Source organism: Sardina pilchardus, chromosome 19, assembly GCF_963854185.1.
Source record: "Sardina pilchardus chromosome 19, fSarPil1.1, whole genome shotgun sequence".
Classification (NCBI taxonomy): domain Eukaryota; kingdom Metazoa; phylum Chordata; class Actinopteri; order Clupeiformes; family Clupeidae; genus Sardina; species Sardina pilchardus.
The window spans coordinates 29074077-29088050 of NC_085012.1; the positions used below are offsets into that span (position 1 = coordinate 29074077).

Sequence of the window (13974 nt, forward strand, 5' to 3'; positions counted from 1 at the left end):
GCTAGTTAGTAGTGTAGTAAACCCACCTCCCCAGCTGCCGTTGTACTGAAAGGGCAATGGGTCACATGCCACACCAGAGCAGACATGCTGAATCCTAAATGACTGGCGTGGGATTAGGTGCCATGTCATATTTAGTGGTTCTCGGGGAGGCAAGGTCATTAAGGTTTTTGAACATTCTAACATAAAATTCCATTCCGCAACAATTCAAGGTTCTAAAATTCTATGTAAAATTCAATGAACCCAGATATTCTTCAGAATGTTCATTTTCCAACATTCCTGTCAAACCGCTGTGACGATAACGGTTAAAGCACTGGCCTGAGAACAGTGGGTGGACATGCGTGTGTCCGGACCCTAGTTCATTAGTGGAGTTAGCCCTCCACACTCAGGGCCACAATGTTGCTATTATCAGGTGTGCTATTTACTATATAGGCCACAAGCTGAGTTTAGCTTCTCTGTATGACGCATGGTGTGGAATGCTTGGGCAGGCCACAGGGTTGTTGCAGGAATGTTTGGGTCATTGTTCGCTTTTAAGTTATGTTATATCTATGTGACCAGTTGGTGTTGGTCGTCAAATCAAAATTTCTATTAGATTACGGAGATATTTGTTTTACGTTTATTTGTGTTAGTCGTAATCAGAATTATTTGCAGCTACCCAGAGGTTATGCTATCTGGATATTATTTGTAGAGGCATTAATAGAGGGTGTTAGTGTGGGTGCTCTGCAACAGTTTGGCTACTAGGGATGTTGGAAGGATGGTACAGTCGCAGCAGGGTAGCCAATATCAACCAGGCTGGCTTTAGCTTGTATGTGTTGATCATCCACTCAGTATCAACTCCTACTCCTTTAGCACCCATTAGCTCAGGACTCTTTATCTCTTTCCTTCTCATTCTCTGTCCTCTCACTGCTTTACTCTTCCCTTCCTTCCCTCCTTCCTTGAAGACTTTCCCCTGGACTTTCTCTCTTGTGTTCTCACCTGTCCCTTGCACTTTTTCTGTCTCTCCCTCCTCCCCCCTCAGTTCTCTCCCTCGTTCTCTGCTTCCGTCCCAATGGAGGCTGGCCTGCAGTGTGTTGCCCCCGTAGACGCCCTGGCCTTCGAGCCCGGGGTGGTCCTCACCACATACTTCTCCCCTGAGCCCATCAGTGTGGCCCCCAAGACGAGCGCGGCGTTCCCCCCGCCCTCCGGCCTCCCACAGCAGCCCGCCACACCACAGGAAGGGGAAGAGGAGGAGGAGTGTCTGGTGGACTCCCAGCCCATCTGCTTCAGCGAGAACCCATTCCTGGTGGCCAATCGCAAGGGCAAAGGACGCCCCCCGCAAGAGCGTATTCTGTCTGGGCCCCCAGTGGGTTATGGGAAACAGGGCCAGCTGAAGACCTGGCAGTACACTAAGGCAAGAGGCCTGCGGTGTGTCTGATTGTGTTCCAGCATGGCTTGTTGCCCCTCAGCTAACGGCAATTACCCAACACCCCTCTGTGCTTACAAAGGACATCCTGAAGCCGTCCACTGACCTCATCTGGCGTATTAACAGCTTTTTAACAAGCTTTCCCTTGTTTGGTGCCAGTCCACTGAAAAATGGTCAGCTGGACCTACAGTACTGGCCACTCTCCTGCGTTTAGAAGCTGAATGCACCTGATCTCTGCACTAACACTTAGGAAAAATCACCATGAGCATGGTGTGTTTTGGAATTATGTTTCTGGAAAAGATTGAATTCATATTGGTTGGAAAAATGTCTAACAAAAAAAGGTTTGATTCCCAATCACAGCACACATGTCGTGAGATCAGTAAGCTGGTAAAATATTGTCCCTATGCCAGAGTTAAACCTGAGACAACAGGAAAAACCCATTGCAGCAGCTATTTCTCCGGGAAAGCCATGCCTTAAGTGGCGTTCCCGTGCGGAGCGTGTCGGGAATGAGAGGAATTCCAGAGCGACAGGTGTCTGTAGGGAGAGGCCGTGTTCCATGACCTGTCACTGCTAAACATCATTACCACATCAGCCTTGCAGACTGAGACACACACACACACACACACACACACACACACACACACACACACATGTGTGTCTCCCATGGGATACTCCAACCACCAGCAGTTATATTTTAGAATGCAAATGACTCAACATCAAAATGTACATTTTCCTAGTCTTATTTTTCCAACACGTTTCACTACAGAATTGCCACTCTGTTGTGTTCCTGCGGGATCCTATGCATTTCTGTTGATGTGTAGGTATGAAATAACTGAGCAAATGTTCCAAAACACTTGCAAGCGCGACTGAAAAACCCTGTGGCAAACTAGAGTCTCAGGATTTACAACTGGCCATGACAGGAATGTCAGAGACTCTGCCATGGGGCGACTTGTGGCCTGTGCAAATGCATCGCCCACTTTAGCGTCAGAGAACATGTCGTTCCACTGAGTTTGCTGAGTACACCAGTTTTAAAAGTTGGACTATTGACTAACAACATGGCTTGAGGGATTTACTGGGATGGTAGAAGTAGCAGAGATAAGCAGCTGTTGACTGTGTGTGTGTGTGCTGTTTGTTTCCAGGCGCCCTCCGCAGACGCCCAGAGGACAGATAGTCCTATTGGTGATGCGTCCTACTCACCCAGCTCCCAGCCCGTAAGTAACTCCCCCTGCCCTCCCCCCATGGCCACATTCTGCCAACTCCCCACACACACTCCAACTCTCTCTAAGTTTGGGCATCTTCTCAGAAGCCTGTCTAGACTGTTCCCAAGAGTGGAACCCATAAGGCCTTTCCACATTGCTAACGCTAATTATAATGACAGTTAGAATTTTCTGGACAGTAGACACTGACAGCCCATTCAAATCAATCTAATTTTAGCCATCACATTAATGAGCTTGAATATTGTTGAATATAGTGAAGATGCTCATGTTGCTTCTGTCTATGTACATCAATCAACATCAACACACTCAGTTTATGAAGGAATTCGAGCCCGTATGGAACAACACTTTCCCTTCACAAAACCTTGTCATTTATTTTGGGTAATCACTACATAAAAAAAAAAAACCTTTCTACAGAAAGAAAGATCGCTCTCTCTCTTTCCTCACCTCATCCCTCCCTCCATCCCTCCTCCAGCCATCTGTTAAGCTGCACTCTTCCCCAGCCCAACCGTCAGCTGGCAGAGAGACCCGGTTTGTAAGTGGGCTCTGTGGTCTGGTCTGGTCTGGTCCTTGTGTCATATGGCCTGGCTTTTGCCTGCAGAAAGCATTTGAGCTCTGCCCCTTGGAACTGACTTGTCATGTGATCCTAGTCCAAGATACAGAATCTTAGGAGTCTTTAGTCTAGAAACGTGATGCAGAATCGCATGTCTCATAACACTTCGTAACAAGGCAGAGTTGAAGCTGACCGCTCGTGCATACTGGAGAAGGATGTTCTTGAAATGTATGAATTTTAAAAAATCAACTTTGATGTCCCATTATACCCAAAGTCATGAGCATAACCAACGGTCAGGTAGGATCTAGTCTTGGTGAAATGCAAAGTGCTTTCTGATGCTCTAATCGCTAGTGGTCCTACTGGCTATAGCAATGAATGGATGTGCGTTTGATATCAGGACCTGATGTCTTTACTCGATGCATGTTTGGGAGAACATGATCAGAAGCGTGTGTGTGTCTCTCTGGGTTTGTGCCTGCTTCTCCCTGTGGCCAGTGAGCCTTCACCATCACCATTGCCAGTCTGCTCATTTCCACACGATTTCTTTGCTTTTCAGGCCAGTATCCATTTCACCTCTAATGCCACACCCAAGGACAATTCATCTGTGAGTGTCACGTCTTTCAGTGGAGCTGTGGGATCTTGACTATTCGTCAAGCCGTCACACTTTCAACAAATACACACTTTACATATATATATATATATATATATATATATATTTTTTTTTTTGTATAGAATGTGCATACTATTTTTGTCCATTTCATTTTTCTTCATAGACATTTTTTTAAGTTGATTCTCTTGACATGGTCTGGTTTGCCTCACATGAAGCCAAACTGAAAGGACTATTGAAGCTTCTGCCACTGGAGTTGTGGCTTGTGCACTGTCCACCCAGAGCTTACCCTCTGCCTCTTTCCTCTTTTCCCCCCCTCTTGCAGACCAAGCCGGGTGTGATCCAGCCCATGTCTCGCATGAGGCAAACGGCCTCGCCAGTCAGCCAGGACGGCCACAGCAGCCCCAACCCCTTCCAGCATGGTCCCTCCCCCATCAGCTCCCAGACTTCTGTAAGATCCCTCACGACCGTGTAGAGTGCACCGCCATGCCACGCCACGCCACGCCGCGCCCCTCCTACTCTCACTGCATGCCACTGCTGCAGGCTTTAGCGGATCCTTCCGGAGCACCTCAGCCGTAGCCCATATGGAGATGTTCTGTCTTTTACGCTATGCGCTTACCTCTCCTGCTACGGGTCTATTGTTTAGTCAGACCCATACCAATTGACTGGGATTCATTAAACACACATCACACTGGTGTGTAAGGCTTTACATGCAAACATTCAAGTTACTTTAATTTCCCTGGATGAACTTTGATCTGATTTATTTTTTATTTCTTTGTTTTTTTAACAATTAGTCCAACACCACATGTGCCATATTTTTTCTACTGCTACTTTTTCTACTGGCAGCTTTAATATATAGCATTAGTGTGCTTTTTTTGTTAGTGTAATGTCTAGTCGGGCCAGATAGTGCACTCACGTTACCTCAGGGTCATAGAGCTGCCCCTTCATATTCCCCAGTGTCGGCCCATCTCCACTTTCTCTCTCTCTCTCTCACACACACACACACACATCCATCCATCCACCCACCCACACTCATTCTCGTTCCTCTCTCGAGTCCTCTTCCACCTTACTCCATGCTCTTGTCCATTCTGCGTCTGTTGTGCGGGAGGCCATGCGCCTCCTCTGCATGCTGTTCCTGTGCTCCTCTGCTCCTCCTGCTCTCTCATTGGTCTCTCCCGGGGTCCTCTGTGTCTGTCTTCTCGCCCATTCCCTCTTTCTGCTCCTCCCCATCCCTCCTTCCTTCCCTCCTCTCTCTTCCTTTCTTTCTCTCTCTCTCTCTCTCTCCTCTCTCTCTCTCTCTCTCTCTTTCTCTCTGTCTCTGGTTCCTGCTCCTGCTGCCCACCCATCCCCCTCTCCGTTGAACCCTGTGCAGCCGCGTGCCCCCTCCCCTGACACAATCGACGAGTTCCCCATCAATATCAAGCAGGCCTACAAGGCCTTTGCCGCTGTGCCCCACTCTCTGGCAGTGCTGGAGCCTCCTCAGGTAGGATAGTGGTGTCCCTGCCCTCTCCCCCAAAGCACAGTCCACTGGGGCTACCAAGCATGTTGTGGTTCCCCATCTCCCTCCACCCCCCACCCCCAGCCGGGGCCCCCCATCTCTGGGTCACCCAGCCCAGGGAAGAGTCCTCTCTCCTGGAGGGTCCTCTGTCCTGTTGGGGCCTCTTAATGCATGGTTCCCCCTTCACCTGGTGTTTGTGTGGTGTGTTGGGGAGCACATCTCCCTTTGGGTGCCATCTGCTGTTGTGAGTGTCTTCATCCGTGATGTGGACGGTCGGTCTTGCTTTGTACAGCGTCATGTGGATCCCCAAACTAACCTAACAGACTATTACACACGAACAAATGGAACCTTAACCTTACAGGCTGACACATGGTACATAGACACCCAAGTACAGTCCTAAAGACTCCATGAGCATTCACTGCACACCTGCACTGTGTTCCCCCCCCTGCTTGCTATCCCTCTTGTTGTGACAATGGTGCTTTGAGTGTATACATGTCAACAACATTCAGTTCTGTATTTCTGTGTTACCTTGCTCTTTTTTATTGACCTTATCTATCTGCCCTCCCCCTGTCTGTCTTGCTCTCTCTGTCCGACTCACAGGACAAATTTGGTCAACGGAACAACGTTCACCCTGTACAGCCATCCCCTGAGGTAAGATGGCATCCTCAATACATTGTGATGTGGACAGCACTGGTTTAGCAGTTTAGCACCTGTTATTAGTAGCAGAAAACTAGGGCAAGAAGCGCACTGGTCATAAAAAATAACTGTGTGTGTGTTTTACTGTACGTACACCTAACCATAGCACTCACTGGCATTTACTGTTGAGCAGTGCTGTAGAGGAAGTCTCTTGCTAATGACAGACTCAGGAGTGAGAGCGATACAGTCATTTCCTGCGTATTAGCCGCATTGTGTATAAGCCGCAGGACAGTGTTTTATGCAAGTTAAAAGAAACAAAGCCATATTAATACCATATTAACTTCCTCCGTGTATTAACCTCATAGCTGAAGGAATGTTGTAAAATCAGTGAATAGGCTGTGACTAATAGTTTGGAGAGTAAGCTATGAGTGTGATGTGACTGGCGCTGTTTGCGGCTCCCTCCAGCCCGACGAGGCAGATGATGTGTTCACAGACGAGGTGGAGGTGGACGGGGGACTGGGCAGCCCCCGCGCCCCCCTTGTCTCGGGCGACTACGCAACTCTGGCAGCAGTGCCACGGCTTTCGCGGCCCACTGTGGAGTTTAAGGTACCCCCTGCCCATCCCGTGAAACGCCTGGCATTGCCCTCCGTCTGCTGGGCTGTCTAGGTCTTGCTTCGGTGGTGGTGGTGGGGGGCTACTCTGAATAAAGCACTTGATTTAATCATGTCTTGTTTGTAGTAATGGCATCTACTGATTTCTTTCCCCCCCTTTCTGACGAATGCCAACCTTAATAGATTATGTATTAATGATTTAGTATGTTATAAATTGGTGCATGCTGAATGCTGGAACTACAGTATGAATAATTAGCTTTGCAATGGTTGGGACAGTGGGACCTCCTCTTCACTCTTTTCTGAATCATGGAAAGCCATGTGGGCCTTCACTCCTGCCGTGTCATGATTAAAAGACATGTAAAGGTTTTGAATGTAAATGATGGTGTCTTTCTCTCTCCTGACGTTTATAATTGTCTTGAGCTATAAGCTAAAAATCATTGCTACTCAGAATCCTGCTGTACTCTAGCCTACTCCATAAGCACCAAACCAGTCTGGATTATCATCCCAGCGATCCCTGCCTAATCTGTGTGTTCCTTTAGCAGACGCCCAGTCCCATGGGAAGGAACAGCCCAGAGCAGCGCTCCTTCAGGGATCGGCAGAAGTACTTTGAGATCGACGTGAAGCAGCAGACCCCAGACAACAAGCCCAAGCCCCGTGTGTCCTTGGTCGGGGAGGACGACCTGAAGAAGATGAGGGAGGAGGAAGGTGAGTTGGTTGATGATCTGTGCACTTACCTGTTCGAATTGTACTCAAGCCGAAATTTTTTTTTTTTTTCATCTGCCGTTTGACTTTAACTGGACTGATTTTTATATTTTCATTTTAAACCTCCTTCAGAAAAGAGGTTTGTGCAGTGTGCACGGGACTACCTGCTTGACGAGGAAGAGGAGGAGGAGGAAGACCTTGCCAAGCAGGTGGCGGCGATGAAGGCCAGTGGGAAGGTGCTGCTGGACGGCGTGGAGTACAAGGTGGAGAGTGTGAGCGGGAACAGCTCGCATTTGGCCACGCCCCCCAGGATGTGTGCCACGCCCCCAAGCTACAACTCCACACCGCCAAGCTATTGTGGGACATCCGGGTACGACACCGCTCACCATCATCGTGCACACACGCGCGTAGTCATCGCTCACTAGCGCTCACTTTCATTCACAGGACTACACACATGAATTGTAAAGTATTGTTTCTCTTTTTAACTGTCTGTCTGTCTGTCTGTCTTTCTCTCTGTCTGTCTCTCTGTCTCTCTCTCTCTCTCTCTCTCTCTCTCTCTCTCTCTCTCTCTCTCTCTCTGTCTCTCTGTCTCTCTGTCTCTCTGTCTCTCTGTCTCTCTGTCTCTCTGTCTCTCTGTCTCTCTGTCTTTCTGTGTCTCTGTGTCTCTGTGTCTCTGTGTCTCTGTGTCTCTGTGTCTCTGTGTCTCTGTCTAGGCCTTCATCAATTGATGGCAGAGGAGACTCCCAGAGGAACTCCATGGAGGAGACCTTCAGACTGGACCAGAGGCCCAACTCCATGACTGGGTAAGCAGTCTCCAGCGCAAGCACCACTAGTAGTGTAGAGGGGAAAAGAAACCCAACCATCCAACATATTAAAACAAATCTCATTGCCCACATTTGACTAATTGACAATGTGTGTGTGTGTGTGTGTGTGCTTGTGTGTGCAGACTCGTGCCCATGTACCCCGGTGTTGAGTCTGGCGCGCCCATCCGCACTGCCAAGGCGGAGCGCAGGCACCAGGACCGTCTGCGCATGCAGAGCCCCGAGCTGGCCGTGGCGTCGGACAAGGAGCTGTCGCCCGCGGAGAAGCGCGCGCTGGAGGCCGAGAAGAGGGCCATGTGGCGGGCCGCCAGGTAGCTCATGTGCTCACTCTCACTAACACCTGGAGTACATACTGTATGTACACCGGCCCCTGAGTAGGGGGACCAGCGGGGCTCAGTCTGCCTTTTTCTCATCTATGTGGAAGCCATAAAGAAATATTTAAATGCAACCAGATAAACTGTGAGTTAAGAATGAGGGTCAGATGAACAGGCCTGGAAGTGTAATCATCATGGGCCATAAGAAATGAGCGGCATTTATCTCTGGACAGGTGTAGGTCATCTTTAATGGGATTTGTTTTTAAGTTTTGATTGCAGTCGTCTGGGTAGTGTATGTGAGTTTGCCCAAGAAGATATACAAGAGCATAGCGGGAATAGGCAACTTTTCAATATGAGCAATCCTCTCAAAGAGTCCAATGATACATTTCATCACCTGATATAGAATTTATAGTTCTAGACTTTTCATATTAATCTGACAAGTTAGTGATCATATTCCTTTACATTCCAATGAATAATTTTCCTCTCTTCTGAAACACATTACAATTATAGAATTAATGCTGATCAATATTCCTAATCAATGCTAACCAAAATACAATTTTAAGTGCTTTTTTAACACTGTGAACATGTTGGCTGTATCTAAACAGCAGTCTAGATTTCTTGCCAGCTCCAACAACTCCCATAGGTGTGAGCCCTCATTATCCTCAACACTCAGGTGAAGCAGGACGATCACAAGTACCAATTCAAATACCCAATTCAAGGGCACATTCATCCTTGTGTCATAGCAGAGTTTGTCTCTGGATTCTCAGGGTTGTATTGAAGACAATGTAATCTAATGTAAACAAACATCATAAGCAGAGTCGGTACCTATGTGGAGATACTTTTAGACGTGTGCAAGAGATAAACACCTTTGGTAAATATGGCCCTACTGTATATAAATAAGACCTCATGGGTGATTTGCAGATCACCAAATTGAGTCGGAGTCAGATGTGCACAGAGAACCTCCTTGTTGAGTATAGTTGGAAACCCCCACAGTCTCTTCACTTCTTCCTGCTCCCTCCTTTCTCCTCCCTCTGTAGTTCCTAAGTGTATTGCCATATGCTCTCGACTGTCACGGTGCCCTTTTTGGTAGTCCACAGAGCCCGTTGTTTCTATCTCCCTCTCCTGTTTTTGTAATTGTGCTTGAGGCTAATGAGGAGTAACCAGATATCAAGCAAATTATCTCCCACTGTCACCGTAGTCACCAAAAATGACATTTTACATTCATACATCTCTGCATTTATTTAGAGAAAGTTCTATCTCTCACTTTAATTTATAGAAGAGATTAGATTGCATACTGTACATATTTGATATGTAGCTATTCATGTGTAAGCATCTAGATGGGTCAATTGACATTATGTGTCAGTGACCGTTATCTTGTCTACATTGGCGTTCTAGAACCTTCTCTGGTGACTCCTCAGTTCTCTCCTGTCTTTCCTGTTCCTCTTGTTGTTTTACTCTTACTCTTTTCTGTCCTTTTGTGTCCTCGCCTCCTCTCCTCTGTGTGTGTATGTGTGTGTTTGTGGTCTTTTTGTACCTATACCTGTCCTCTTGTCATGTTAATTTCCAACTTTCCTCTGTACTGTTCTTCATTTTTTTCTCTCTCTCGTTGTCCTCCCTACACTTTCTTTCCTCTCCCCTTTTTTCTCTGCATTTGTCTTCCCTCTCCTCTTGATTTTGCTCTCTATCATCTCTTCCCTCTATCCCTATCTATCCCTCCATCTCCCTCTCTCTGTGATGGTTGGTTGGTGTAGGCCTTATGGCCTAGAGGAGGATGTCAGGCAGTATGAGCAGGATCTGGCCAAGAGACTGTACCAGTCCAGAGTGCGGGCGTCGCAAGCCAGCGCCAACCCCAACCCTTCCTCCTCCTCTTCCTCCTCCTTCCAGCCCAGGTCTGCCCTTGCCCGGCCGTGCCCAGCCACAATGCATCTTGGGGGGCTGTGCTGGGGGCTGTTTTGGGGTGCTTGATAGCGGGTCAGGGGCGTTCGAATACTTGGGGGTTACCACGTTCGAGAACTGACATATCCAAGCCTTAGAAGTGATCCAGCAAAAAGCCACATCCAGCTAGCTTTGCACGATCACGCACCTGCACTTTGAGTTGCACTGTTTTGGTCAATTTGCCCTTTTTTGCATTTTCTTTCTAACGTTTTCCAGTTTCCCCTATATTCCCCTATTCTCCCCCTTTTGTTGTATTATGTTGCACCTTCTACAGATGTTTACTTTGCTGCCCTTGTGTCTCTTTATTCTTTGCACACGTCCTCCTTCTGGTGTTTCCTGTGTGTGATGCACTGTCTTTGCATTGCCCCCAATAACACTGGCTCACCTCTGATCATCCCTGTTTCTAACCAGCAGTCTGAGACGTGATGGATCCTCTGCCTCCTTGTCTAACTAGCACACCGGGTTTTTCCATACTGTACTGTCCATTACCTGCTGCATTCATATGCTCTGATGCTGTGTGTGCCTTTTGCCATTTTCTTATCTCTGTTCTCCATACCTGCTTTCTTTGCCTCTTAAATGTCCTGCTTGCTCTGTCTCCCATTTAGTCAGTCTGTTCATCTCTTTGCTACTTATCTGTCTGCCTTATCAACGTTAGCCAGATTTCTGTCTCTTTTTCTTCTCTCCCTATTGTGTCTCTCTCGTCTTTCCCTCCCTATCGCTCTCTACCTCCCCTCCTCTTCCTCCCCTTCCCTTCTCCTCCGTCTCTAACGTCCTGCGTTCTCTCCCTGGTCAGGATGAAGTCTCTGGAGCAGGACGCGCTGAAGGCCCAGATGGTCATCGCCAAGTCCAAGGAGAACAAGAAGCGCAGCACACTGGACCAGCTGGTGGAGTCGCCCTCGCCGGCCCCCACCCCCTCCCCCACGCCTCTGGATGGTGCGCGCCACACTCCCACTCACCACAGCCATCAGCACAGCCATCAGCACAGCCATCAGCACAGCCATCAGCAGCTGCAGTAGTCCGCGTTTCCTAAAACCATAGTTGCTAACTGCAATTGCAGTTTCTAACTGCAGTTTCCCATTGCAGTTTTTCAACATGTTAGCAACGATGGTTTTGAGAAATGATTGGTGGATTTGGGAAATTATACACTTATACTTTGTTCATCCCCACAGTGTTTCAACAGCCATTCAAACACAGCATCCAACATATACATACATACATACATACATAAACATAAATACAAACATACATACATAAATGATTCATATAGACAATGTTATTCCTTTCACTCTGAGCACTAATGGTGTCCTCGTGTTGTTCACACAGATATCAGTCCTCGAGGTGTGACGTCCCCTGGCAGACTGGTAAGGAGTGCCCTTTTTTAATGGCATTGCTCTTCCACTGGTTCTGATTGTGTGTTGTTTTCCAGGAGTGGTGCCGGGCACCATGTGTTGGCCCCATGACCCCACTGATTGACCGAGGCATCACCCACATCTTAACACCACCTGCAGCCTATTAGCATCCCTATGGACCTCTCACACTATTGATTTACATTCATTTCCCTCAGGGCTTAACATGTAAATGCTAAGTAGTATTCACCCATCACATATCAGTCACTGAAGCAAACAGATCCCCTCAGGTCAGCTCCAATACACATCAACATGGACACTACCTGCTTCCTTCTCTCTGTCCTCCTCTCCTCCCAACCTTTTCTTCTGTTCCTTGACTCTCCTTTTCTCCCTTCCCTAGTTATACCTCCTTTACTACTGCCTCATTCATTCCTTCCTGTCCCTTCCTTCCTCCCCTCAATTTCACCATCCCTCCTTTTCTTTGACTCCTATTTGCTATCCCTCTCTAGTCCCTGTCAGAAAAGAAGTTTGACTACCGACAGTTTGCCGCCATTCCTTCTTCCAAACCTGTTTACGACATCCAGGTATTGCCTGCATGCTCTGCTCCTCGGAGCCCCCAAACCCTTGGCCCCTCCTCCCGTCTCTCCTGCCCTCCTCTCCACCCTCCACCCTCCCCCTTTCAGCCTTCCGGAAGATTAATCGCCAGCGAGCCTCTCAGAGCCACCCGTATCCACAGGGTTGCAGCCTAAAGATCAGCCGCCATTTTGGCTCAAGCCTTGGCTGCAGGGGTGCCTCTGCGTACCTCTGCTTACAACCGTTTCCACTTCCTGCTTTTCCTTTTAAACTAATGGTGCAGTGGGAGAATCACTGAAGAGAAGGGCTTTAATCTCTAAACAGGTGGCAACAGGTGGGCAGACACTAATATGGGGCTTTCTTTGAGATTGTGGGAGAATCTATTCTACTTAATTACCCCACACACAGCTCCATGGGCAGAAGCAGTTTCTTACCAGTCAAGTACTGTAGCAGTTCATTCAGATGGAATGTCAATCATGGCACAAGCCAAGATGAAGCTGCTCGATGTTTAGTTTCACCTCAAACATGATGGCCACCTGTTTTTTATTAGGTGCCAATAGGTTTAGATTGTAATGTGGCGTAGCCTGTTTGCAGTATATCTCAGGTGGAGATATTTTTGATGGCTTTTGCTGTAGCAGAAGGGAGAGAGAGCAGGAGGTCCTGAGGTGGGAGGGTTTGGGGGACATGGGGGGAGCTTGTGTGTTGAGTTTGGTGCCTGGGTGTTGTCAAGTGCTCGGTGTCTCACCATTGTGCTCCTTGATTGTGTTTGTTTGGAGTGTTATGGACTGTCCTTGGTGTTCTAATTCAGTGTGTGTGTGTGTGTGTGTGCGTGCATACGCCGTATGTTTAGAGATATGTTACTCGTTCTCACATAATCAGCCAGTAGCTTTCACCATCCCCCTCTCCAGGTTGCAGTGTTATTAGCCTGTTTGATTAAATGAAGTTGAACTGAGTGGAAGCAGGACGCACCTGGTCTGCAGGATCCCTTCCACTATACTGTACTGTAGGTCACTGAGCTGGAGGAGGAATGGGGCGAATATGTGGACAGTAGTGGAGTGCTATGTTACACTAATGGGCCCGTATAGAAGTGGGCTTTACACAGGCATTTTACCGGTTAGACTCAATGTCTGTGTGGTTTGGTCTGCATGCTTTGTGACTGTTGCGTAGTGTGAAATGTTCTTGTGGTGTTGTATATTGTATGTTCTGTGGACGGACTGGTTGTCAATGGTAACACCAAGTAGTGTATTTCTGTGCTTACATGGGAATGAATTTGGCAGAAGGCTTTTGCAAGGTGGCTGCCAACTATGCCTGGAGCTATGAGACTAACCCACCTCTCTCTGTTTAATTGTGCTAACACCAGTTTGAGGAAACAAGGCAGCAGTTTCTTGCATTGCCATCTAGTGGCTGAGGGCTGAAACTGCGTTGCTCCCTTCAACTTTGGGCTGATTGGTTCAAACATGACCTCTAACTGCATCCGCTCTCGCTGCACTGGTGTGTGCAGAAACAAGCCATCTGGGATGGCCCTTCCAACTTCTGTGGCACCCCTGGCTTCTCTGTCTCCATGGTGACCTTCTCCAAGGAAACGGTGTGAACACTTTCTCAGGTTGCTAAGATTCTCTTTTCTCCTCTCTTTCAGTCTCCTGACACTGCTGACAACATGCGCTACATTGACGACGGCTCCAGCAACCCAGGTGAGAACGCAATACCGCCCCCGCTCTGCTCGGGGGAGGAACTGCATGCTGTGTGTGCTCTTGCAGGACAAAGCCCT

The 13974-nt window shown here is 48.0% G+C and overlaps 1 protein-coding gene across 22 annotated transcripts in view; it reads left to right on the forward strand.

The window, feature by feature from the left end:
• The window catches only part of scrib (scribble planar cell polarity protein), an 85085-nt gene that overhangs the window by 66527 nt on the left and 4584 nt on the right, over positions 1–13974 (forward strand). For 8 of the 22 annotated variants that reach the window (XM_062521268.1, XM_062521271.1, XM_062521273.1 and 5 more), the window contains 14 exons: positions 2539–2610; positions 3720–3767; positions 4096–4221; positions 5869–5919; positions 6370–6510; positions 7055–7220; positions 7350–7587; positions 7931–8020; positions 8164–8349; positions 10104–10241; positions 11081–11220; positions 11611–11648; positions 12143–12217; positions 13843–13897. In XM_062521268.1, coding sequence (XP_062377252.1) covers positions 2539–2610; positions 3720–3767; positions 4096–4221; positions 5869–5919; positions 6370–6510; positions 7055–7220; positions 7350–7587; positions 7931–8020; positions 8164–8349; positions 10104–10241; positions 11081–11220; positions 11611–11648; positions 12143–12217; positions 13843–13897 — 1564 coding nt within the window. Of the gene's footprint in view, positions 1–2538; positions 2611–3719; positions 3768–4095; positions 4222–5868; positions 5920–6369; positions 6511–7054; positions 7221–7349; positions 7588–7930; positions 8021–8163; positions 8350–10103; positions 10242–11080; positions 11221–11610; positions 11649–12142; positions 13898–13974 lie in introns of all 22 variants that reach the window. The other 14 variants (XM_062521275.1, XM_062521276.1, XM_062521285.1 and 11 more) reach the window with 9 other exon arrangements.